Source organism: Narcine bancroftii, chromosome 10, assembly GCF_036971445.1.
Source record: "Narcine bancroftii isolate sNarBan1 chromosome 10, sNarBan1.hap1, whole genome shotgun sequence".
NCBI lineage: Eukaryota > Metazoa > Chordata > Chondrichthyes > Torpediniformes > Narcinidae > Narcine > Narcine bancroftii.
Window position 1 is genome coordinate 91,838,237 of NC_091478.1, and position 27,016 is coordinate 91,865,252.

Here is a 27,016-nt window from a genome sequence, read left to right on the forward strand (position 1 = left end):
ATACAAAACATTTAGCATTTTATTTGTTACATTAGACTTTGTGTCCCTGTTGTATTGTAACACATCCCCATGGCTGCAACTTTGCCCTATCTGCCTGTTCTTCTACACAAATCCCTACCAAATAATAACATAACAATTACAGCACGGAAACAGGCCATTAGGCCCTTCTAGTCCGCACCGAACCAAACACCCTTTCTAGTCCCACCTCCCTGCACGATGCCCATAACCCTCCATCTTCTTCTCATCCATATACCTGTCCAACCTTTTCTTAAATAATACAATTGACTCCGCCGCCACTATTTCTCCCGGAAGATGATTCCACACAGCTACCACTCTCTGAGTAAAGAAGTTCCCCCTCATGTTACCTCTAAACCTCTGCCCCTTAATTCTTAACTCATGTCCTCTCGTTTTAATCTTTCCTCCTCTTAACGGAAATAGTCTATCCACATCCATTCTGTCTATCCCTTTCATAATCTTAAATACTTCTATCAAATCCCCTCTCAACCTTCTACGCTCCAAAGAATAAAGACCCAATCTGTCCAATCTCTCCCCATACTCCAGATGCTTAAACCCAGGCAACATTCTGGTAAACCTTCTCTGCACTCTCTCCACTCTGTTTATATCCTTCCTATAATTAGGCGACCAGAACTGCACACAGAACTCCAAATTAGGCCGCACCTGTTTGGCTCTTCCTCTGCCTCATCTTGAAAGACTACAATATTCTAGTTCCTAAGATAATAAAAAAGCCAGATGGGTGTTTAATTGCTGCTTTTAATTTTGTTTCCTTCCATTAAAGGAAGTACTGAAACAAAATGGAAGGAATCACATCAGCATATTAGAATTCAGCTTTCTTATTTCAGAGATACACCTTTGAAGTCCTGGAATGCCTTTTATGCAATCAAACATACAAGTCCAAACTGTCTGGTAAATTGAGAATTCCCAATCTATCAGTTTACTCTGCTGTTGGACTCCAGATGAAGTGTAGTGACAGATCTGGTTTGTTGAGGTTCTCCAGAAGATACTGGAATTTCCACTCTTTAAAAGTCAAAATACACGAGTTAAATGATCCAAGGAGCTATTTAATGTCTTTAATTATTTGTTTTTGGAAATATCTATAATTTCTGATTCAAGTAGTACTAACTGACAATAATGGCCTACCATATATACACTTGTAATAGTTGAATTTTGTGGACCAATTTCTAGGGTAAAATTTAGGGGGTCGACTACTACTTTAGACCACTGTAAGTATCCACATCATTCGAGATGTCAGGAGCTCAGATGCTTGGGAGGGCGGCTGGGACTGGGTGTTAAATCCGCATTCATGTGTCTGGAGCTCGGATGGGTGGGCAGCCGGGGCCTAGGCGAGAGTCTGCATTTGGTGGATTGGGAGCTTCGATGGGCAGTCAGACAGAACAGAGTGGTAAGTTCACATTTGGGCTGTCGGGAGCTCGGAAGGTTGGGCAGCCATGGTCTAGGTGAGAGTCTGCAGTTGGGGCATTAGGAGTCGCAGTGGACGGGCAGACGAGGCCTCAGCAAGAGTCTGTGGTCGGGCCATCGGAAGCTCTGGTGGACGGGGCCAAAATAGGAAGCTGACTTTTAAACAATACCTAGGCCAAAAATAGGGGGTTGACTTTAGCATGGTATCAACTATTACACATGTCTACAGTATACAGCCTCATCCCACATAAAAAAAAATTCTTTTCCAAATCACCATGGATGGTGATTGGCCCAGGTGAATTATATCTGATTTTTTTTTTAAATATAAAAAAATACATATTGACTGTAAAACAAATTCTAACTTGAATATCGTGTCTTAAGATTTTTTTTCTGCAGGGTTGGACTTTAAGCAAAGATTCCCTGGTCCGAAAAATGGTAATGAGCAGCATGAGGTCATTTTATCCAATAATTTAAATAGGTGAAATTTAGAAGAGCTAGTCTGCATAATTTCTGTCATTGTTCATTGTGAACATTACTCAGTGGACAGCAACCTCTGCTGGATAGCTTAGTAAATTAATCAGTAATAAACAAACTGCAAAATGACCAGAATGATAAAGCTGGTTGAAATTAAGGCAACTGCATAAAATATTAAAAATGATCTTTATAATCAGGGTGGCACAGTTAGTGTAGCAGTGCCAGAGACCAGAGTTCAAATCCTGATCTGTCTGCAAGGAGTTTGCATGTTCTCCCTGTGTTTGCCTGGGTTTACTCCAGATGGTCCAGTTTCCTTCCGCCGCAGTTGTAGGTCAATTAGGTGTAATCGGGGTTCATGGGTCGAAAGGGCTGGTTACCGTGCTGCATGTCTAAATTAAAAAATTATTCAAGAATTGGAAGGAATTTTAGTCATCTTCTTTCTCAAGACAGAACATTGAGTACACGTTAAAAGGAGAAAGCATACAATTTGAAATAACAAACAACTGAATTACACAACAAATTGACCACTTGAGCGACACTCCCAATCTCACTGCATCCACTCAAACACAAGTGATGCAACACTTGCAAAAAGGCTTAATTAAACTTTTTGTTGTGCTATAGTCAGGGGAAGTTGAGGGTGGAAGAGAGTAGAAATTGGGGAATTGAATCCTATCATTTGTAGGAATGGGAGGATAATTTCAACTGGATAATTGCACAACACTTGATCTATTGTATCCGGAATTGTTGACAATAATAAGAAAGAACAGACTTGGTCATGGTGAAACTATGAGATTGAAGGCTAAACCATCTAATTCACTTGTATACATCAGTTGAGAAAATCTAACATTTTTTATTGGGACTGGCCCATATGATCCTCCAGACCCAAAGCAATATTGTCGACTCTTAAGTGATCTTACAATTGAATAGTTTGCAATTGTAACCAGCATCTTTAAAAATAAATCCAACCAATCACCTTGCATCAATCTAGGCATCAAACTGGGACTCTGCAGTTGCAGACTGACAATATCAATTCATGAATGATGGATAACAAATAAACAGCTCACTGCAGGAGGCAATTCCAAGCATATTCCCATCCTCAAGTTGGGAGCAGAGTTTGGCAGTGCCAAGTATAAAGATAAACAAAAGAACTGGTGAAACTCAGTAAGCCATGCAATTTCTACAGGAAGTGTAGGAAGTAAAGGCAGTTAACATTTTAGCACTGTTTCCTCAGACACCAGAATAAAAAGGAGGGGGAAGGCTAAAGGTCAAAGATGGACAGTGGTGATGGGTAGAAGAAAAAGAGCTCAGAAATTATACAAGGGAAATTGAATGGTATACTAACAATAACCTCACATTCAATGTCACCAAAGGAGCTGATTGTGAACTTTAGGAAGGAAAAACCAAAAGTGTACGATTCAGTGATCATTGGGATATCAATGGTAGAGAAGGCGAGCAAATTGAAATTCTGGGAGTTACTGTTTCAGAGGTCCTTTCCTGGACCCAACACATCAATGCCATTGTGAAGAAAGCACATTAGCACCTCTACTTCCTCAGGAGATCGTGGAGGTCTGGTATGACATCAGAAACCTTGAAGTTCTACAGATGTATAGAGGAAAGTGTGCTGACCAGCTGTGTTATGACCTGGGGATAGAGGCACCATAACTTCTGAGTGGAAAGCCCTGCAAAAAGGTAGTTGATTCAGGCCAGTTGATTATGGGGAAAATATCCACAGTCAAAAAAATGGAACGTCATCAAAGTTGAAAGAAGAGACAGAGATGAAGAGGGATTGGCAGAGGGGGGTTAACATAAATTGGAGGTAAATGTGATGTAATTTGTTTGGAAACTGCCTAATCGAAATCCAATTTTCAGTGGCATCAGTTTGGCAGTACACAAGGCCATGGTCAGACATGCCAGTATGGTAGTGGTGTGTGGAATTGAAGTGGGAGTTCCTTGTTTTGCAGCAGACAGAGAGAAGATGCTCAGCGAAATGATCTCCCAGTCTTTATCTAATCTTCCTGATATAGAGGAGGCCACAGTGGGAGCACTGGATGCAGCAAATGACCTCGACAGATTTACAATTGGACTGTTTGGGGTCCCAAATAGTGGTGAGGGAGGAGATACAAGTGCAGCACTTCCAGACGCATCTTCCCTTTCCTTCTCCGCTTTCTTTAGGGTTTGTTCCCTCCAAAACTCCCTTGCCCACTTGTCCTTCCCATCATTAGCTCCCTTGGTACCTACGCCTATGACTGCAAGGAACACCTCACATTGGAGGAAATATAAATTGGAGAACACCTTACATTCCTTCCATCTCTGCAGTCTCGCAACCAGACAGCATCCACATCAACCTCCAAATGCCATCAACCCCCTCTTTCCCTCAGTCTCCCTCCTCCAGCTCCCTACCCCTTCTCTTCCAGATCTATTAACCTTTGCCCTTGCCCCCCAGCTTTTGTCTCTTCTACCCTCCCACCTCTTACCTGTTAGCCTGTGTTCCTCCACCTCCCCCACCCCAAATTTTTTGTAATTCAGGTGTGTGCTTGATTTTTGGCACTCCAGATGAAGGACTCCGGCTTGAAATATCGACTGCCTTTTACTTCAAGTGGATTTTGTGTGATCTGCTGAGGTTTTCCAGCACTTTTGTGTGATTGTATTAGTCCACAGCATCTGCAGATTTTCTTGTTTACTTCCATGGAGCATTTCCAACTATGTTTAATCTGAAATGCCAAGTGCTTCCACCCGAAATTCCCAATATCGAAGCCAGACGTACAACTAATTTGATTTAGTCAATGTGATATGAAGAAAAGGCTTAAACCACCATCTCTTTAAGCATTTAAGTAAAATGCCCATAAGCCTGTTATTGATGTCATTTGTGTTGCATTCCTGAACCACTCTTTCTCCTGTCTGCTCACCTGCCTTTCCTTTATGCCATTTTTGAACACCTCTTTACTATTAATTCCTTCCTCTGTTGTAACTCCCTGACTCGCTGCTATCCTATTCTCTTTGCTCCCATTAGGATTTCCCTCCCCCTGCAAAACTAGTTTAAACCCTCCCCAACAGCTCTAGCAAACCCTTCTGCCAGGTTATTGGTCCCTTTCCAGCTTAGATGTAACCTTTTCTAGAGGTTTGACCTTTCCCAGAACCAATCTCAATGATCTACAAATCAGAAGCCCTGCCCCTACATCAACTGTTTAGTCATGCATTCATCTGCCATAATTTCCTATCTGTACTGTCTAGCCCATGGCACAGGCAGCAATCCAGAGATTACCACCCTCGAGGTCTGTCTTTTAACTTTCTACCTAACTCCCTATATTCCCTCTTGAGGACCTCATCTTTACTTCTGTCCCCACATGGATCACAACATCCTGCTGCTCTCCCTCCCCTTCCAGAATGCTGCTGAGATGATTTGACCCTGGCACCTGGGAGGCAACATACCATCCAGGAGTCACTATGCATCCCACCAAACTTCCTGTTTGCCTTCCTAACCTTCTGAGCCGAGGAGTCAACATCTGTGCCAGAGACCTGACCGCTTCGACTCGTCCCTGGTAGATCATCCCTACCAGTAGTATCCAAAACAGCATACACATTGCCAGTGGGTACTCTGCATTACTGGTCCCTTCCTTTTACCTCCCCTGACAGTCACTCAAGTATCTGCATACTGCCTATTTGGGATGACTACCTCTCTGTAATTCCTCTCTGTTACTGCCTTGGCCTCCTGAATAACCCATAGTTCATCCAGTTCCAGCTCATTGCCAAATTTGGTCAATAAGGAGCCGGAACTGAATGCACTTTCTGCAGGTATGGTTGTCTGGGACCATCCCAAATTTCCCATATCCTGCAGCTGGAACAATCCACAGTCCTAGCTGACTCCATTAGCTTGTAGAATAATACCCTTGACTAGACTTACCTTCTCCCCTTAGTTGCAGCAGTTGCTCTTCCTTAGCCTCTTGAGCCAAAGCCTCAAAGCTCCACTCCTTCGCTGTGCCACTCACTCACTAGGCCACTCCACTACCTTACCCTCTTTTTATTGGCCCTCAACCAATTAACCCCGTCACTCTCTCCACAGCCATCCTCCTCTGAATGCCACCGAAACTTCAACGCCGACTCCTCGCTCAAACCAACTAGGCCTGAACCCTGGCAAGTCACTGAATTTAATTTCTTGCCTTATTCCTTGCCCCTCCTCCTCTGAATGCCACCGAAACTTCAACGCCGACTCCTCGCTCAAACCAACTAGGCCCGAACCCTGGCAAGTCACTGAATTTAATTTCTTGCCTTATTCCTTGCCCCTCCTCCTCTGAATGCTATCGAAATTCTGACTCCTCCAACACCAACTCCCTATTAAGGATAACAAGGGATAAGAGGTTAGTGCTGGTAAGTGGCATGGAGAAAAAGATCAGTTATATTTTGTGTGGCAGAGCAAACACATGGGATCAAGTGGCTGATTTCTGTTGCCTGTAAAAACAGAGGACAAGTTTTAATTCAATTGCCAACCAGTGATTGCTGCTGGACCACTCTACCATGCACTACTGAGTGCATTAAAAAATTCCAGTTAAAATTTTCATTGAAAGTCACTATCATGTTAAATTATTTCCAATAAAATTCAAAATTATTGTTAGAGTACATACATATCATGTCCAACATCAAGATTCTTTTTCCTGCAGGCCAGGCAGAATTTCTACTTCATGGTAGTGCAAAAAACTTTACTCAAGACACATACACCAGAGAAATAGAAACAAAAAGAAATGTAAACAAACTGACAGTTCATGCAGAAAATAAATGTTCAATAATAAATAATGTGCAAAGAAAGCATCCTTAAGTGAGTCTCTGATTGAGTTTGTTGTCTAGGAATCTGACAGTGGAGGGGTGTCAACTGTTCCTGAATCTGGTGGTTTGAGTCTTATGCCATCCATACCTCTCTTCCAATGGCAACACAGTGTGTGTTGGGTCGTGTGAATTGCTGCTATTCTCCTACGAGACTTTTGCATGATGTACCTTTTGATGATGTTTCTTCCTTTTTGCAGGGCTTTCCACTCAGAGGCATTGGTGTCCCCATACCAGGCCATGATGCAGCCAGCTAGCACACTTTCCACCACATCTGTAGAGGTTCGCTAAGATTTCTGATACCTTTCAACATTATAGGCATAATCTATTGTGAATAATGTTACACAGTTAAGTATGAGACCATTAAGAGATTTTATTTAGTTCCTTGTGAAACATTGACAATTTTTCTGTCATCTTAAATGATACAAACACCGTAACAGCAATTTCCAACTTTAAAAAGGTTAAAAAATGATAACTCTAACAAATGATAAAGTACTCAAATATATAAATATGTACTGAACTCCATCTAGATTTTGATATATTGTAGAAGATCTTGAAGCTTAAACAATCTCTTTTCCTGGTTCATCTGACCAGGAAACTGAAAGCAACTTAATGTCCATAAAATACAAGAAAGGCACCAGGGCAAATTCATTTGAACATTTTTCTGCATTTATCTGTGTGTATTCTTTTGAGAACCACTTTCATGGGAAGGTGGAATCGTGGTAAATACTGTTCTTTTCAGTAAAGGCTGTAAGGGTCGATAGTTGTCCACCATATATTTTTGCTTTTCTCCTGAAGATGTGTAAAACAAACTACGAAAAACAGCCAGCTGTTAAAGAAAAAAATAGAAATAAAAATTAAGGAACTCAGGGATAATTTAAAAAACCTTGTCATTTCCGAGGAATTAATAAATACCAAAACATATGGTACAAATGTAAAAAAAAAACTCAATTTTCAATAATTAATATGCAGTTGTGTCTATGTGACAAAATTAAAAAATCATATCACACAGACTAAAATATACCCAAAATCACAAATGGATCAAGAGAAAAATTATTCAAATGTTCACAACCTTTTAGATCACAGAAGTGCTCAATGAAATGATAAATGAAATGTTGAATACTTTTGCTTGGTCCACTGTAGGACCTCCCAGTACCCAACCACTTAAATTCTACACACCACCACTACACCGCCAAATTGAGGTCACCCACAAACTGGAGGAACTGGATTTCTCCAATTTCCATCAATCCCTTCCACCAGTCTTCCCTTACCCTGTCTGCTTTCTTTCAGCTCTTCACCCCCTTCCCTTCCATCAGAGAGCTATCCTTCTTGGCCCTCTGTTCTCTCCCCCATCAATTCTCAGCTTCTTTTTCTTCTACCCTCCCACCTATATCCACCTGTTACCTCTGATCTGTTAGCCTGTGTAACCTACCCCCTCTCCTCACCCTTTTATTCTGTCATTTATCTGGTTTTCTACTTTCCCAATGAAGCGTTCAGGCCCAAAACATTGACTGCCTTTTACTTCCTGTGGATGCGACCTGCTGAGTTTCTCGAGCATTTTTGTGCATTGCAACTTTGAAGTTAATTAATGAGCTCTGAAGAGAGGTCATTGACCTGAAACATTTTAAGTTTCTTTCCCTCTGTGCAGCTATTGCCTGAAAGGCTGAGAATTTTCAGAATTTAATTCTGAAAAGTTCCTTAAAACAGCTCTCTTCCATTGAGATCAGTGTAGATTGATTCACCATCGCAGTTTGAAAATTTCTTCTCTCTCTCCCTGATCCCTACCATGACAACATTGGAGTATCGTCATAAAAAAATATTATAATCAGATTAAAGCAATTTTGGGATTACTGGATTTGTAAAAAAAAATTCTTAAATTACTGCAGTATTTGTGTTTGCAATCCAGTGGATGGGGTGTTCTAGCTCTTAATTGAAAAAAAATCCATGTGGATGAAACTAAGGAAAATGGGAAATGACAGAATTCTCAGAATGCAATGTAGACCAAGCAGTGAGTTTGGTCAGAAAAAATGCACTGCAGTAATTGGCATTTTTAACTATGGTGGTAAAAAGCCCTGTCCTGTCTGGAGTCACTCACTCCTTGCATTGGAAACAAGACAAAAAGGGCAGTTTTTCTTTTCAATCATTTTAAGATTTCTAAATGTACTTAATGTTGAAGTCTTTAAATGTCTGCATTTCATTGACATTAGTGACAGTATTGACAGAAAATAAAGCAATCCCAGCTTTGCCCTCTGTCAAGAACATTTCAAGAAAGAGGCTCTGGACCATCGCCCACAAGTCAGTTACTGCCCAAATCATGGCATGGTCTTGAAAGTGTAGAGACAACTGAGAAAGGCCCTTTGTATCTAGCCCAGCTAAATCCAGGCATTCAATGACTGCAGTGGCAATTCTAGGTACAATCTAATAATTTGGATGTTGAGAGTGGTCAAAAGTGATTTATATTTAAAACTACGTCCATCATCTTCACAAAATTAAACATGGGTACTGAAGTCGCAGGATTCAAGTTCAATGTAAAAATAGAGTATTGCATTGACAAATGCAGGAATACGAGATAAAGGGGGAAAAAAGCACAATTAAGTGAGATGACAGAAAATCTGGCTTTAGACATAAAACATTCACAAGCTAAAAACATCCTTAAAAACAGATGATTTGTTTAGGTCAGCCATTCTTCTCTTTCTGTCTTAGCTATGCCTCCTCTAAGGCTCTGCTTAGTTTATAGGCCCCTTTCCCTGTGAGGCGGTCAAGTCTTGGCTTCTTCCGTAGTTCACTCCTACCAACTAAAAAAAAACCCAAAAATATTTCTGTTTCGTGAGGTGAAAACAAAACTGGGCTTTTACTTAAAAGGGCTGTGGTCGCCAGGGGGCTGTATGGCCCCTGTTGAGAACGGCTGGTGAAGGCTTTCAAACATTGTAACAGGTTGGCTAATGATAAGCGTAGAACAATTAAAAATTCTGTGGAGCTGAGACATTTCTCCTTAATTCTGAGGCTGCTGTCAGCCACAATTATCATCAATTTCATCGGGCCTTCCCCCAACCTGAGTTACTCCCATCCACCCACTATCAAAACCTAAAGGCAAAGGAGCATTTCCTGCCATCAAGTAACGCGTCAGAGACCCACTTTCAACATTTAGTGTACAGCCTAGCTTGATAGAACTCTCCAACTGTGTCAGAAATTTATAGCCCCACAGTGCTCTGATTTCGGTTAGGTTTACTATTTCTCAATTAGACATAGTTAGGAGACAGCTAAAGATATTACCTGTTCAAGGCTAACTTCAACAGAATCCTTCATAATGATCCAGGTAACAGACTCAGTCAATGGTGGTGTCGTCAGAGAACCAGAATATGTCCAGTAATCGGAACAAGATGGAATCAAACATGAGGGATCAAAACTGAAGAAATCAACTGCCAAGTCCTGTGGGTACATGTAATTATTCATATGGGGTAAAGAAAATATAATTTCACGCCATGATTTTATGACATTTGCTTATTAAAGAAGAAATGAGGTTGCTTTGGCAGACAATGTGAAGATAAATCCTAAGGGATTCAACAAGTATATTAAGAGTAAAAGGATAGCAAGGGACAAAATTGGTCCCCTCAAAGATCAAAGTGGTGGACTATGTATGGAGCTAAGAAATAGGGAGAATCTTAATTCCCCCCCCCCCCCCCCCACCACCACCCCAAACAGTATTCACTCAGGAAACTAGCACAAGAGTTGAGGGAAGTAAGGAAAACAAGCAGTGAGGTCATGGAATGTACACAGATTAAAGAGGAGGTGCCTGCTGTCTTAAAGCAAATAAGGGTGATAAATCCCCAGGGGGTGAAAAGATATCCCCTCAGACTTTGAAGGAGGATAAAGCAGAAATTGCAAGGGCCCTGGCAGAAATATTTAAAATGTCCTTCACCACGGGTGGATTGGAGGGTAGCTCATGTTGTTTTGTTTAAAAAAAGCTCCAAAAGTAACCCTGGAAATTATAGGCCAGCGAGCCTGATGACAATCATAGGTAAATTATTATAAGGTGTTCCAAGAGATCAGATCAGACATACAAGTATTTGGATAGCCAGGGACTCTTAGGGATAGTCAACATGGCCTTGTGCATGGTAGGTCATGCTTAACCAATCTTAGTTTTTTTTTTTAAAAGAGTGTTACCAGTAGAGTTGACTTAGGAAAGGCTGTGGATGTTGTCTACAAGGACCTTTGACAAGGTCCCACATGGTAGGTTAGTCAGGAAGATTCAGATGCTCAGAACTGGATTTGACAATCTTTAAATGGGAGAAGCAAGAGCAGTGGTGGATGATTGCTTTTCAGACTGGAGGCCAGTGACTAGTGGTGTGCCTCAAGGATCGGTGCTGAGACCACTGCTGTTTGTCATCTATATCTGGATAATAATGTGATAAATAGGATCAGCAGGTTTGCAGATGACACTAAGATTGGAGGCATTGTAGACAGCAAAGGAGGTTTTCAAAGCTTGCAGAGGGATCTGGACCATTTAGAAAAATGGGCTGGAAAAAAATGGCAGATAAAATTTAATTCAGACAAGTGTAAGGTGTTGCATTTTGGAAGGACAAACCAAAAAAGGACATACACGGTAAATGGTTGGGGAACTGAGGAGTGTGGTAGAACAGAGGGATCTGGGAATACAGATATACAATTCCCTGAAAGTGGTGTCACAGGTAGATAGGGTTGTGAAGAGACCTTTTGGCATATTGGCCTTCATAAATCAAAGTACTGAGCACAGGAATTGGGATGTTATGGTAAAGTTGTACAAGAAATTGGTGAGGCCAAATTTGGAGTATTGTGTGCAGTTTTGGTCACCTAACGACAGGAAAGATATCAATAAGAGAGAGTACAGAGAAGATTTACTGGGATTTTGCCTGGTCTTCAGGAACCGAGTTACAGGGAAAGGTTAAACAAGTTAGGATTTTATTCCCTGGAACGTAGAAGAATGAGGGGAGGTTTGATAGAGGTATTTAAAATTATGAGGGGCATAGACAGAGTAAATGTAGATAGGCTTTTTTTCCACTGAGGGTAGGTAAGATACAAACTAGAGGACATGGTTAAAGGTGAAAAGGGAAAGGTTTAGGGGGAACATAAGGGGAACTTCTTCAGAGAGTGGTGGGAATGTGGAATGAGCTGAAGTGGTGAATGTGGGCTCAATTTTAAACATTGAAGAATTTGGACAGGTACATGGATAGGAGAGGTATGGAGGGGTATGGACTGGGTGCAAGTCAGTGGGACTAGGCAGAAAAATGGTTCTGCACAGACTAGAAGGGGCATTGCCATTTTCCTGAAAAATATTGATAAAATCAGTAATTTTTGGGGAAAAAATTAAGTTTCTGCTCCCTTTATTTTAATCAACATAGAGACAAATATATTTTGATCTCTTTACTAACAGTGTGCTCTCAACAATATCCAAAATAACCCGGACTAGAGAGGGGATGCATTCTTTGAAATACAGGGAGATTTAATTTGAACACAAATTCTTAAACTGACTAAAGATATTCCTTTTTACCAGAAAATGTCCAGATCATAGATTTAGATTAATTGGGAGGCAAATAGTAAAAGGATCCAAAATTCATCCTCAAAGTGTTCTGGAGGCAAACACCTTCATTTTCCTGAAAAAGTACTTGAATGTGCCATTGATGTACTGTAACATACAGGAACATTGATCATGATTTGTAAGACAAGCTCAGATATGACCCAGGTAACAGATTCATTTAATGTGATATAGACATCTTCAGGTAACAAGGCCACAATGAGCAAATGGCCCCCTTCCATGTCATAGAATTTCAAGGATATTCTGTTAATTTGCACTGTTTTTTCTTTATGATATTAAGTACTGTTCATTGCAATATAATCACCACATTAAGTCACATTCTTCATATACTGCAGAAGAAACACCATGATAGAATTCAAGATTCCGGGATACCTTTCTTATGTAATAGCACAGAACATGAAATATTACATGAACTGCCTTCTGCCTGCCATAAGACAAAGAATCATGAATAATGCCACCCAGCATCCTTTACAGCACATGGATTTGCCTCCAGTGCTCCTGCAGCCATATTACTGTTCAAACCATCAGCAACTTGAGCTCCAGATCCAAACTTTTGACATGATCAGAAAGACTTCAGCGCTTGGCAACACTTTTTGCCCTCGGCACCTTCTTGAATCACAGCTATAATATATGATTCCCATGAGCATGACAGCCAATGCCTTTTTCCCAGGGCAGGAAAAGCAAACTCCTGAGGACATACATACAAAGTCAAAGGAGGGAAATTAAGGGGAGATATTAGGGGTACTTTTTTTTTTTTAAAAGTTGTGCGTGGCTGGAAAATGTCTTGCCAAGGACGGTGGTGGAGGCTGGAACATTAGGGGTATTTAATGGACTCTTAGCCACATAGATGAAAGAAAAATAGATAGTTAGAAATCCTGGATGGTTAAGTGCTTTTTTTTGGTTGACACAACATTGAGGGGCGAAGAGTCTGTACTGTGCTGCAGTGTTCTATGTAAATAATCACTTATAATCACCCAAAACTAATCGGCTTACCTTGTATTTAACGGATGGTAGTGCATCCACAAGTTTCTGCAGACCATCATGCCTTCTTCCAAGCTTTTAAAAGAAATAATGAATAAAATTAATGAAATCAAAAATGGACATGGTGTTCAATTATATGGAATGCTAAAACATGAAGAACAGCTTTCTTCATTATGCAGATAATTTTCAGAAGCGAGATTTTCTTCCCTCCCCGACATATTCAGTTCTCAGGTGTCAAGGAAAACATGGGAGCAGTTTCAAGAAGGAAGTCTTTTTGCTTAGCTAACTGTCAAATCATAAGAGCAAGGTTAAACAGAGTAACTATTTTGGAGCAGCCATTTTGAGGGTGGCCGATGCAAGAACTTATGGTCAATAGGAGCCAGTGAAAGAGTGGGACATCAAGGCCTTGGCTCAATTGGCTTCGGCAACCATAAGTTGCAGGACTGCAGCAGGTAAGACTAGGGTAAGGCTCATCATTGTTTTTTTTTCTTTTCAGTGGTTAGTGCAGATGACATGACAGTTTGGGTTGTCCACTCTTCCTTCTGTAGAAGTCAAGGACCTGGAATTGCAGCTGCATAATAAGGATGCTGAGGGGATCATAGAAAAGAACTTGAGAGAATTGATCTCACAAAGGTGTAGACAGGTGACCACCAGCCAAGCTTGAAAAGGCAGGAAGTTCAGGTTGCCATCCCCACTCAGTCACATATACTACTTTAGATACAGTTTTATGTGATGACCTACTATGGGGGCGCTACTCAGAGTTTGGCTCTGAGGCTCAGAAGGGAAGTGAGGGAAAAGGAGAGCAAATAATGAAGGGGGACTCAATAGATGAAGAGACTGCTCATGTCTGTAAAAATAGCAGCATTTTTTGGAGGCAATTTCAACTTCTCCAACCATGACTGGGACTGCCAGAGTTTTTGGGGGATTGGATGGGTGAATTTGGCAAAGCACGTCCAGTAGAACCTTCTACAGCAGTATGTGGATAGGTCTTCTGGGGAAGGGGCAATATTGGACCTTGAACTGGGGAATGAAGCTCATCAGGTAATTGGGGAATTGGTAGGGGAACACTTCAGGACCAGTTGCCACAATTCTATTAGCTTCAAGATTGTTATGGAAATGGATAACAATGGAGTTAGCAATGGGATGGAAATATTAGCGAGTAAAAGCATGACTGGCAAATGAGAGGCATTTAAGAGCGTGATGAGGAAGGTTTATGATGAACATGCTTCCAGTCGGGTAAACGTTAGGAATTGAAAGGTAAATGAACCCTGGTTAACAAGAGATATAGAGGTATAGATCAGAAAGAAAAAGGGAGGTAGTCATCAAGCAGACAGGCTTGAGGGAAATCCCTTGAATATAAAGGATATAGAAGTATAGTGAAGAGGGAAAGAAATAAGATCTAAAAGAGGTTAGAGATGGCTTTGGCAAACAGTGCAAGGGAGAATAAATAATTTTTTTTAAAAAGTACATTAAGAATAAAGGGGTCTCAAGGGAAAAAATAGATCTCCTTGAAGAGCAGGATAAGTGTCTATAGGCCATTTCAGATAGCCCAAAAGTCGGGATGCAAAGGTGAAGACACTCTGCCACCTACTTCTCTGAATGTGTGGAGGTGGTCTTCCCAGCCACATAATCCAAACCCTCTCCAAGAGGGATAATCTCCACAGCCCTCCACCGATTGATCTGAATTGGCAGCTGTGCTAGGTGGCTGTTTGGGGGTGGACTGATGATGCACTCACCCCTCTCCCAACAAGTCAGGGGCGACGGGGAGCTCTCGGGGCAGGCAGGGCAGCAGGAACTGGCGGGGCAGTGGGGAGCAGCCGGTGCGGGCTGGGACAGCCACACCGGGCCGCTTTGGCCTTCAGGGCCACTCTCTGCGGCTCAAAACGCAGCAGAGCAATGGCCGTCTTCCCTACTGATAATCCCCCACAAAGCTGGAACTATTCTGGGAACCATAGAGAGGTTTCAGCTACATGGGGGATTATGGGTTGGGAAGATGGCCATTGCTCTGCTGTGTATTGATGACAGGTGGCGCTACGGCACCAGTCGGACCACCTCCACAGCGATCCAGAGGGCACTATGAGGCGCCTCTCTTTTGAATGGGACGCTGGAGCGGCCTTTTTGGGCTGCAGTCTGAATGGTAAGTTCCAGATTTTTGATCCGCCCACAGCCAGTCTCCAGGCAGAGGCCTGAACTTAAATGATCTTGTGTGTGGAGGCAGAGGAGATTTTAAATGAATATTGTGAATGTTTACTGACCAGAAGGCGAAGTATGAGGTGAGGGAAATAACTAAAGATAGCCTAGGTCATGTCTGCATCACTAGTGAAGAGTTGTTAGCAATCTTAGATCAGATACTATTTATTGTCATGTAATAAAATAAATGTAATATTACACAAAATTGCCTTAAGTCTGCAAGAAGACAAAGATTTGCCATTAGCACTAGCATCGCCCAGCATCCCTTAAGACAGTGGTTCCCAACCTTTTACTTTCCACTCACATACCACTTTAAGTATTCCCTATGCCATAAGTGTTCTGTGATTAATAAGGGATTGCTTAAGATGGTATGTGGGTGGACAGAAAAAGTTTGAAAACCATTATTTTAATCGTACCTAATTGACTCGTTATGTGCATGGTTTCATAACTCCAAAGGAAATGGGCCAATGACAATTTTTCTCAAGCAAAATATTTCAGTAATAATTAGGTCGAGAGCAGTGATTCTCAACCTTCCCTTCCCACTTACATACCACCTTAAGCAATCACTTACTAATCACAGAACACTTATGGCATAGGGAATACTTAAAGTGGTATGTGAGTGGAAAGTAAAAGGTTGGGAACCACTGCCTTAAGAGAAAGAGAAGCAAAAGAGAATCCCTGAGTCACTGAGTGTCTGTGGATTTGCCTCCAGGATAGTGATTTTAGTCAATTATCACCTTTAATTGGGGCTTTTAACACAGGCTATCAGTGTGGTTTCTCATAGCCACTGAACAAAGATGAGAATGAAAATGTTTAAGTTCATAATTCATAGTACTGTCATAAACGCGGGGGTCCTTTAAAATGCAGGGCCCGTAGCAAATGCTACTTTCACTACTATGTTAATCCGTCCCTGAATTTGAGCCCAGATCCAAACCTCTAATACCATGAGAAAGTCTCCAGTGCCCAGAGCCCTTGACCTCAGCATCCTCTTGAATCCTGATTTTGATAATTGGTTCTCATGAGGCATTCTCCAGCAGCCATTATGTAGCCTGGTGTGAGTCCTTCGACTTAAAGTTGCCCGCAACCTGGGTAGATACCTTGCACTCATTACCAACAGTTCGCCATCTGTGTGTGTCCTTAGGGTCATCTCCTCTGCTTCCCCTTCTCAACAAGGGGTGGGAGTCCTGTGCCAGTCCGCTGCTCCCCCAGAGTTTGTAACCCCTCATAGCCTCTGCCGAACACAGGCACTGTCATCTTAGGCAGAGACCCTGCTGTCACAGATTTTAATACATGGCCAGCTCCTTTTTCAAGCCGCTTAAAGCCTATACAGAGCCCTCAGATGTCAAATTAGGTGGTAGGTAGGACCCCACAGAGGAGTACTGTGCCTCTGCTCCCTGCTATCCCTGGGTACACAACAGTGGCAGTGGTACTATTTTCTTGGCATCAATCAAGGTGGTTAAGTTTCGAGGTCCAGACCATGTGCATCCCAGAACATTGTGGGGATACAGGAATTGTATTGTTGGGACCTTAACAGACATTTTTAACTCATCGCTGAGGACAGGACACATTCCAGCAGATTGGAACATGGCAAATGTGATGCTGTTACTTAAAAAAGGCTGAAAGGATAATCCACGCAACTATAAACCTGTTAGTTTGATGTCAGTTGTAGGGAAACTGCTGGAGAAGATTCTTAAAAAAAAGTCTAAAATTTTTAGATGGTCAAGGAAAAATTATGGAGAGCCAACATGAATTTGTGGATGGAAAATAGCATCTCATGAACTTGATAAAAATATTTTTGAAGACATGACAAAAAGACAAGGGCAAAATGCTTGAGGTTATTTATATCGATTTTAATTAATTGTTTGAGAATGTCTCACACGAAAGGTTGATGTGTAAGGTTAGGGCACAGGACAGGAGGCCAACTGGATAAATTATTGGCTCTGAGGTGAAAGTCAGAGTGTGGTTGTAGAGTGCAGTTTTTCCAGACTGAGAGAACCTTGGAGAGCCTCAGGGTTCAGTAGGACCCTTGTTCTTTGTTACATAAATGATTTGTACAAGGATGCTTGCAGCAAGGCAAGTTTGTTGAGGTTATGAAATTATTATGCAGTGGACAGTGAATTTCAAACAAGGCAGGTGCAGTTCAACTCTGAGAAGTGTGAGGTACTACATTTGGATAAATTGAACCATTTTGTCTTTATTTCAGATATCCACCATCTACAGCCTTCAACTCTTCTACCAGTAACTGTTATATTTACCTTTAAAAACACTCCTATAACTGCAAGGCCATTTTCACGTAGAATAGCTTCATCACAGTTTTTGTATTTAACTGGATTCCAGTGAACCAGATGGAGCTTAAAAAAAACCAAAAAGTGTTACCTCATGGAAGAATTCTGCATTTTAACATATAAATAAGCAGAAAAATGTTGTGACAAAAAATCAGCAAAAACACAGCTCATTTCAAGAGCAAAAAATTACCACCAATTGGTGAACCATAAAAGGTAGTTACACCAAATTTAAATGAATGCACTGATGAATGCCCTCAATACTGAATCAAATTATGCAATAACCAAAGTATTTAGTTAGGTGTCATCATTACAATAATATATACACACATCATAAACGCATTTTACTTGCTCTACTTAAAATATCAGTAAATGTAGCCACAATTTAAATTCAGAACTTTTACAGGCTTTCTCCTCATCAAAATTCAACTTGAAGCTACAGATCTTAGAACAGGTGACCCAAACCAAAAGATTGTCTTCCACTTCGAGGAACTTGATGCCAAAGGTTGAAAGAGAAAATTTCAATGAATGGAACCAAAGCCATCAAAATGAATCTTATCCATTATCCTCAGCAATGGTACACAATGTACCATTGAAATAGGACAGGTTTCTTTATTTCCCAAATCTCTTATCTATCCTCTCAATGCATGTGGTGCATGGGATTGCACAACCCCTTGTAGAACAGAACTTCAAGTTTCTTCACTACATTTAGTTCTGATCTTGCCATTAAATCCCAGTAGGAATACAAAATTAAAAGCAGGGTCAACAAGCATATGGAAAATATGGAAAATAGATGTACAGGATGATGACATTTGTGATGTGGACCATTTTATGGACTGGATGTGCATATGTTTATAGAGAGCAAGAAACTGAAGTCAAGTTAGGCTAGCACAACCAAGGCTAAGAAATCTTTCTACTATTAAATTAATGAATGTGGCAAGATCAGAATATTTTGCCTATCCCCAATTGCTACTTAAACTAAGTGAGTCACTTGGCCATTTGTTGAATATGTGCAAGGATGACACAACACTGAATCAGGTAGATTTTACAATCACATAGTTTTATCTTTATCCTTAATGATAATAGCATTTTACTCCAAACGTATTCAACACCTTGAGCTCAAATTCCCCAAATGCCATGGCATAATTTGAACACAAATTGAATTTAGTAGCCAGACATATGCATAGTAGCCAACTAACGACCAGAATTCTACATTCCATGAACTGAACATCTAATACCTTGCTGCTTTTAAATGCTAATTTATATTAAGTTGAGAAAAGACTGTTCAGGGATTGGGTTGGTCCAGATTTCTGGGTTTTTTCGAGCAGTACACCTGGCGGCACTTACACAATGCGCACACACAAAATTCGAGACTTGTCAAGGCCTGGATTCTCGTGTGATCTGGATTTCTTGCATCTGGATATTTGGACATTTACTGTAAAGATTAGCATAATATGTGTGAAGGAATGAAACCTGAAAGTCTGCAGATGCTGCTTTTGTAGTAAAAATGCAGAAGTGCTCGAGGAAGCCGGCAAGTCTCACAGCTTCCAATATTACTGATGCTTTGTGCCTGAGCCCTTCCTCAAGATACGAATAAAAAGCAGGCAGGTGGCTATATTAAAAGATGGTGAAAAGCAGAGTGAGAGGGGGAGGAAAACAGACTAACAGACAAAAGGTGTTAATTGGATAATGATAAGAGGACAGGAGAGGAAAGGTCAGAAATGACTGGGGGATGGGGCATTGTTTTTGGCTCTGTGAAAGGAAACAGAAGGAAAAGGGAAAAGAGAGAGAGCTATAGGAAAGGAGACATAGGGAAAAGGGGAGGTGGGGATAACAGAAACCAGAGGTCAATGTTAAGGCCATCTGGTTGGAGGGTGCCCAGACAGAATAAGAGATGTTATTGGATAAGGTCAACAAGCTCATCATGAGGCAACATCAAAGTAGTCGTCATTGAAGCAGAGGAAGAATTGAGGAGCCTCATCTGTGTAGCATGGATTGCTCCACGTAGCCAACAAAAAGGCAGGCATAACTGGAATCCATAGGAGAACCCATGGCTCCCCCTTTGAATTGGAGAAAGTGAGATAAGAAGATAATGAGGGTGAGGACAGGTTCTGCTGGCTGAAGGAGGGTGGTAGTGGAGGGGAACTAGTTGTGAAGGCTATGTCTCCCAAAATCCTTGCCAACATTGCTCTCTCACTGAATTATTGAAAAACAAAGTGTGGTTATTTACCCTATACTATGGGGCTGCACACAATTTGATTTCTGTGCAGTGCCATTGTGAATTCACTTCCAAAAGTTAATGGGCTGTGAAGTTCTTTCAATGTGAAACTAAATGCCAGTTCTGACAAAAGGTCTTTGCTTGAAACATCGAGTCAGTTTCTCTTTCCACAGATGCTGCCTAATCTGCTGAGTGCTTTCAGAATTTTCCATTTGTATTTAAAATAAATGCCATCCTTCCCTCCCCTCTGAAACTAAACCAAAGATCAAGATACATTACAAAATGATCTCACTTGTCTTCATTACATTATACAGAAAACTTGAAACAACAGATGAGCACAATCCAAAAATCTATTGTGCAACATTTTTAAAACTGATTATATTTGCTTCTTAATTTCAATCTCATCCTATGACACTAGTCATAGATGGCCTTTTATGTAGTAACAGTGGCAGAATCTGCACGCATGTTTGCCCTATTGTTTCGATCTTTGACAGTACAGAGGAGGAGAAAACAAATTCAAAATGATATTTTTTGAGGCATATTCTCTTCATGCTTTCTGAAACTAGTTGCATAAAATTTGAGAGAACAAATGTGGAACTGAAATATCATACCTCAGCCGGATAGACCTGACTATTAACTCTGTGCTCTGATCCACGATCATTTTCTGCACCCCAGTGGAAATGGAATTGGTTCAATCTGTAGTGGTTTTTCAGTGGTCCATTGCTAATAACTATCAAAAAAATCCAAAGCACATTTTAATACCTAATTTTTTTTTCAAACCATCAATTAAGACAAATACAAAATGAAGCAAAAGATTACTTTTCGACTGCCAACATGATGGATCATTTGGACCTGGAGCATGGATGGCCCAAAAAAAAGAAACTTGCACAATCACCATCCCACAAACTTTTTGTGCATTGCAAGAATCAATGTGTTAATGCTTGCATGGTTTCCTCTCTTATTGAAACACCAGTAAATGAATGATGCCATTCCATTTGTTTAAATTTTGCATAGTATTATAAACTAGTGTCAATACTTTTTCCAAATAGATTTTGCAAATCAATGCATTCAAATATAAAACATGCAGAATTAATCCTAGATAATTTAATTTTGTCACATGATGAATTTCTAAAGAACAGGTCATTAAACTAACAATCAAAAAGCTATCAACGTCTCAAAAAAAAAAGCTTGGTATTGATTGGACAATCTAAAGGTTAAATGCAGAGAAGCTTTTCATCAGCCTTCAAACTCATAGACCCTTACTTAATAGAAATTCAGTTTTATACAGAAAAATAAGAAACAAAATTCTGTAAACATCCTGGTTAGGCATTACCTGTGGAAAGCGAAAGAACTAAAGTTTCAAGGTGAAAATCTAGCTAACATGTAGCCTATATATATATATATATATATATATATATACACACACACCCAAATCTGCCAAATAGCTTTCAGACTGAAATGCTCACTATTTGTCTTTCCACAGTTGTTGCCTAACTTGCATTTTCCTGTTTTTATCTCAAATTTCCAGTCTGTGCAGTTTTTGATTGTCAAGTATTCAAATTTACATCAATGTATGAAAAGAGCGATTGTACTGATGAGAACAAAGCACTCTGCCACAATTAGCTCCAAGCAATCTTTGACAGATTTTCACATGGATTTAGCAGACGTATTTTTTTAAAAATGTGAGTTAAATTCAACTTGGTAAACTTTTGTTATCATAGATCCTAGTCACTTGCTCAAGGACATCACGCTAAAGTTACAAACAGACCTCAACTGATAAAATCTGTTTATTAACCAAAATACATGAAAAGTTAATTATTTATACCACTTGTTTATATTGTTTTGTTTGGACAGATGCCATTCCAAGTTAATAGTCAAAATTAGCAGGGCACAAATGTTTTGCAAAGGGACAGATCCATAATCTCACACACACATTTTAACTGCACATTGATATTAAACTTCATTAAGGTTACTGCCAACTTCTTGAAGATCTTGAAATAGTGCAATATCCGAATGCTGGAAATGCCCAGCATGTCGGTCAGTAGAAGGAAATAATATTAAAAGCATATTTTGAAACAAACTGGATAAAACAGTAATCTGAAATTTTCAATGTTGAGGCCCGTAGGCTACAGCATGTCCAGTCAGTAGATGAGGTATTAATCCTCAAGTACATATTAGATTTTGTTGCAAGTACAGGAGGCCAGAGACAGAGGTTAGAGAAGGAGAGGAATGGTGAATTAAAGCAACAGGCAAACTGTACAAAAACATTTTGCTTTAATTACAATAGGAAGAGCAGACAATTCAATTAGGAAATTAACTTTTAATTACTTGGAAGAATGGTGATTTGACCAATTCCTGAGATGTCTCTGAGATCTGCTATTGTCAACTGTCACTGTAAAAGGCACAACTATTTACAAATGACCATTACAAAATAATAGATTTATGATCAAGGAGAAACAATAGGTGCAATATTAAACCATGGTCAAAAGACTGCCTTAAAATGGCAAGATTCAGATTTTTAAAAAATCAATTTTGCCTCGCCTTATAATTAATTTCAATACTTGAAAAACATCTGCCATTTTGCTGTTACAGATTTATGTTTCAGATTCTGCTCTGCACACATTTTCTCTTCTATAGGATCTTTCCAAAAATTAGGTTAAAGTGCTACTAACCTAGTTTCAGTGAAGAAAATTAAGGGAATTCTATATTTTTTGTATAACCTGAAAGCTTTGTTTCAGTTTTATTGGTTTCAAGAAAGAAATGTAATAGTCTTCCAATTTTATGCATGCAGAAACTCTGAATTTGGCTCACTGCATTTAAACAAAAATTAAAGTCAGTTTTTAGCACATTCACAACACATTTTGTGAAAGCCTCCATAAGTTATACACAAATATTCAAATGTATTTTTATTTGGTCCTTAAAACATTTTATTGCAGTAAAGTTTACTGTCCGTAATCTAAATTATAATGACACAGCTTTTAAAAAAACCAAGCTGTTAAGAACCTAAAGTACTTACAAAACAGACCAAAGATCAAATTTTAAAAAATTATGCTAGGTTAGCATTGTGGTTAATACAACACTATCACAGCGCTAGCAACCCAAAGTTAAATCTGGCATTGTCTGAACCAGTTTGTAAGTTCTCCTACTTCGGTGTGGGTTTCCTCCAGCTGGTCTGATTTCCTCCCATGATCCAAAGACATATAGGGTTAGTACGTTAATTGGTTACATGGATGTATTTGGGCAACATGGGCCAAAAGGGCTTGTTACCATGCTGCATCTCTAAATTTATAATATATACAAAAATCAAATGAATTTTAAAGGAGTGATTAGCAAAAATTGCTGCTCAAACAGTCTAACCCTCCAAAACTAATCCTTGAAATTTCAGATATGACTAAAACAGTTTAAATGTAAATACATGTTCATTTGGAATTCAGTATAATACTTTAAAAATTATAAATTAGTTCATGGTTGACTGACTATTTGAATTATATTATATGAATTAGTCCTCAGTCAGCTTTGAAACATTCCTTGGCATTAGGGATTACTTTGGCAGAAGCTGAACACTACCCCTTCCCTTCACAAATTCCAGGGACTAAGCAGCAGTTTACTTGCCACCATTGCAGTTAACAGCTTTACAAAACTTTACATTACAGGAAGAATCTTGAGGATACGGAAAGGGTACAGAAGAAGTTAAGCATGCACAAGTTATGGGGAGAGACTGGACAAACTTGGGTTGTTTTCTCTGGAACTTATGAAGGGGAGACATAATAGAGGTTTATAAAATCACTGATAGGGTGGACCGTCAGAATCTTGAAAAATAAAGGGGAGTTTGCTAATAAAGAGATGTGGAGCAATAACTGGCAAGTAATAGGTAGATTCAGGTGAAAAGGGATTGAAGGTCAGATGGGGAAGGGATGGGTGGAATTACCAACAGCAGCTGGGAGGTGATAAGTAGAGATAAAGGACTGCAGAATATGGGATATAAAGGGAATCAAATAAAGGAGAGATGGTGGACAAATGGGAACAATAAGTGAGGGATTCCAGTACATAGGAAGTAGGAACAGGAGTAGGCCCATCGAGCCTGCTCCGCCATTCAATACGATCATGGCTGATCTAATTTATGACCTAACTCCACCTACCTGCCTTCTCCCCATATCCCCTGATTCCTCTATCATGTAAAAGTAGAAAGAATGTCTGGATGTTGGACAGATGGAGTAGGCAGGGGAGGGAATAAAACATGAGCAAGAGGAGGCTGGGAGTGGGGTTTGGTGAAAAGCTGCATGACAGGATCTGGGTATCCTCTTCAATTCCGCTCGTTTGCCTTTTATAACATCTGTGCGAGGTTTGGAGGGTTAGACTGTTTGAGAGACAAAAGGACAGAGGGCCAGTCGGTTATCTGAATTTAGATCATTCTCTATGAATGCCAATAAGTTGCAGTCTACCCATGCAGAACATGAGGTGCTGCTCTTCTCGTCTGTGTTGGGCCTCAGTCTGGCAGTGGGGACACCAAGGAGAGATGGGTAGGTGTGGAAATAGGAAACGAATTAGCGAACAACTAGTAACTTCAGATGACCACTATGGACAGAACCCAGGATTTCAACAATAGGGTCATCTCGTTTGCTGATTTTGTATCCAGGAAATGACATTTAGAAGTGTGGTAAAGCAGGCATCACAGTAAACGTGGAGATGGGCACACTTTAATATTTCTATCCAGTGATCTTTTATCTGAATAGTAAATTGCATTATTTGCAACTTTGACCTTGCTTTTCAATGCAACTTAACAATTTAAAGACGACCAATATAGTTCCACGTACCAGATGTGTCTTTGGAGTCTTCAAAATCCACCTGGAAAAAATAGCCGTTGTTCCTGAGTCGAAGGCAACTACTTGGGTCGTAGGAGATCTGTAAAGGTTTCAGTTTCGGATCATACATACTCCCAGCAGAGTTTATATCAATAGGAGACTGTCGGGTTCCGCTCGTGGCAGAAGTGCACTTCTGCCATTCTTGCTCTGGGAAGAAAGATGAATAAAAACATTTAATCAGACTCTAAAAGCCAACAGATCACAGGGTCCTGGGATAAACGCCTCTCAACACAACGGGCAGCTCGCACAGATGTTATAAAAGGCAAACGAGCGGAACTGAAGAGGATATGAAATCCAAGCTTTGGGCGCGGAGCTCATTCAAACAATCATTTCCGAATGAGAAACCCCACAAAGAGTGAATGACTTTGAACACAGTCTCTCCTCACTCTAATTTGAGGACAAGGAAATGGAAAATGGGTGGGATGCCCAGGTGCTTCCTTACTTGTCTTAGCGCTCTGGCTGCAAGAGGCAAGGTTACAATTCCGAACTGGGATCCAGGAATGCCGCATTGGAAAACGTTTTGCAGAAATGAAAACCGACTTGAAAGAAAACACCATTTTCCTGTCACTCTGGGATTCCGACTCCGTGTAAACCGGGTAGCAAGCACGTTTCAAATAGTCAGGCTGAACTGGAATCGATACAGTCATAGATCTATCGCGAAATATGTTGCGCTTTGTTTGTTTTCACCTTCCGGGTAAACTCCTTCTCCCCGCATGAACCCACCCAATCCAGCGAGCGAGGAACTAGGGCGCATGCGCTCCAGTCAAACTCCGCGAATCGAGTCACTTCAATGGGGACGGAAAGGGCTTCCGACGTCGGGATTTATTATTACTGACATAAGGTCACCTGAAATCAATTTAACAGCCGAGGATGACATTCATTACATGGCCAAGAGCAACTGTTGGCCATCGAGCGGCTGCATTGCAAGCATAACTTTTTTTAAAAAACTTTATTTAAGATTTTGCAAGCATAACTTTAATCTCAAAGTCTCACCTGGATTAGGTCTTGAAGTTACAGCTATCGAAGGCGAGAGGGTCATCACTCATGAAGAGCTGTTTTCTCAGCCTTGCACTTTAGTTAAAAAAAATATTATTTGCGGAGCAGAGTTGACAACTGAACTAGTGATGAAACACCACGAATTCTGCCTCAACCAATTCAATAAACTCTGTTTATGTACAAGTTTCTGACTCTAAACGTTCACTGGCATCTCTTTCCACAGTCAAGCTTCTTCCAACATTTTCTCAAGTTCATGATCCTCTCTGTGCCCAGATACACATAATAAATATTTTGGAATGATTTACTGTTCAATCTCTTATTGTTGTTTCGGATTCCAGCGTCTGCAGTTTAATTTGTTTTCCTCTACTGTTGATAATTATTTGATTGTCCCTCTTCAATGATTCAACTAGATATTGTGAAATTTAGAAAAAACATTACAGCATAGAGTACAAGACAGAATAACATATTCTGGAGTTTTCCCTCTGCATTTGGATATACAAATAGCAAAGAATATTACATATCAAATGACACTAAAAAGGTTAGTGAAGCTCAAGTTCCAAAATTCTGAGGGATAAATGTGTCATTGTCACAAATAACATGACTGACTGAACATGAAGTGATAAAAATGGTCCTCCAAGCAAAGTATATTTCACAAAAAATAACTGAAACTTCCAAGATAGGGAAATAATCAAAATCTGGCTTATCTATTGGATTTCCAAACCTCCGGCAAATAATTGATTTTCATTCAGATTGTTTTGCAAAGTGACCCCAAATGTTAACTGTTTTAGTCGTCTAAAGAAAGTGATTTTTAAATGGTCATTGGTTATGTCAGTTGTTTGCATAAGATTTGAACAAACCACAATTAGAACATGTTACAGCAGTAACCAGTGTAAACATGGTGCTCCAAATAGAAAGGGAAAAATGGACAAGGAACCACAAAGGATTTAATTGCCACTTCAGGAATTAATCTTTAAATTTGCAAGATTACAGTCTTGTGCTTTACTTTTTAAAGTTAGATATCTTTAATTGCTCAAACAACCTCCACAACATTGACTTGCTGTAGTTGTCCACAGTTCACTTCATCCTCGGCCATATCCTTTTTCTTCCTCTGCAAGCATAGCACTTTGCCTTTTCCATCCTAGTACATTCCTTTTAAACCCATTGCAAGCTGAACAATTTCAGACAGTGA

At 40.2% G+C, this 27,016-nt stretch overlaps 1 protein-coding gene across 3 annotated transcripts; it reads right to left on the reverse strand.

Annotated features, from left to right (window-relative positions):
• Positions 1-7,079: 7,079 nt before the first annotated feature.
• On the reverse strand, positions 7,080-26,191 carry ca5a (carbonic anhydrase Va). 3 transcript variants are annotated; one of them, XM_069901828.1, is made up of 7 exons: positions 25,825-26,191; positions 24,784-24,978; positions 20,581-20,699; positions 17,725-17,820; positions 13,292-13,354; positions 10,000-10,155; positions 7,080-7,555 (listed from the first exon to the last, which is right to left on the reverse strand). In XM_069901828.1, exons 1-7 carry the CDS (start codon positions 25,868-25,870, stop codon positions 7,397-7,399), a joined length of 834 nt encoding a protein of 277 aa, XP_069757929.1. In that variant the 5' UTR covers positions 25,871-26,191; the 3' UTR covers positions 7,080-7,396. The 3 variants fall into 3 exon arrangements, with proteins under 3 accessions (XP_069757929.1, XP_069757928.1, XP_069757927.1); XM_069901827.1 differs by lacking the exon at positions 25,825-26,191 and adding an exon at positions 25,519-25,600; XM_069901826.1 differs by lacking the exon at positions 25,825-26,191 and adding an exon at positions 25,274-25,560.
• Positions 26,192-27,016: the final 825 nt, after the last annotated feature.

Coding starts and splice junctions, on each gene's coding strand:
- ca5a (XM_069901826.1), bottom strand. CDS start 25,478: ATGACTGTATCGATTCCAGTTCAGCCTGACTATTTGAAACGTGCTTGC. Junction 17,821..20,580: donor GTCAGGTCTATCCGGCTGAG/GTATGATATTTC, acceptor GTTTTTTTTAAG/CTCCATCTGGTTCACTGGAA. Junction 13,355..17,724: donor TTATAGGAGTGTTTTTAAAG/GTAAATATAACA, acceptor TTCTTTTAAAAG/CTTGGAAGAAGGCATGATGG.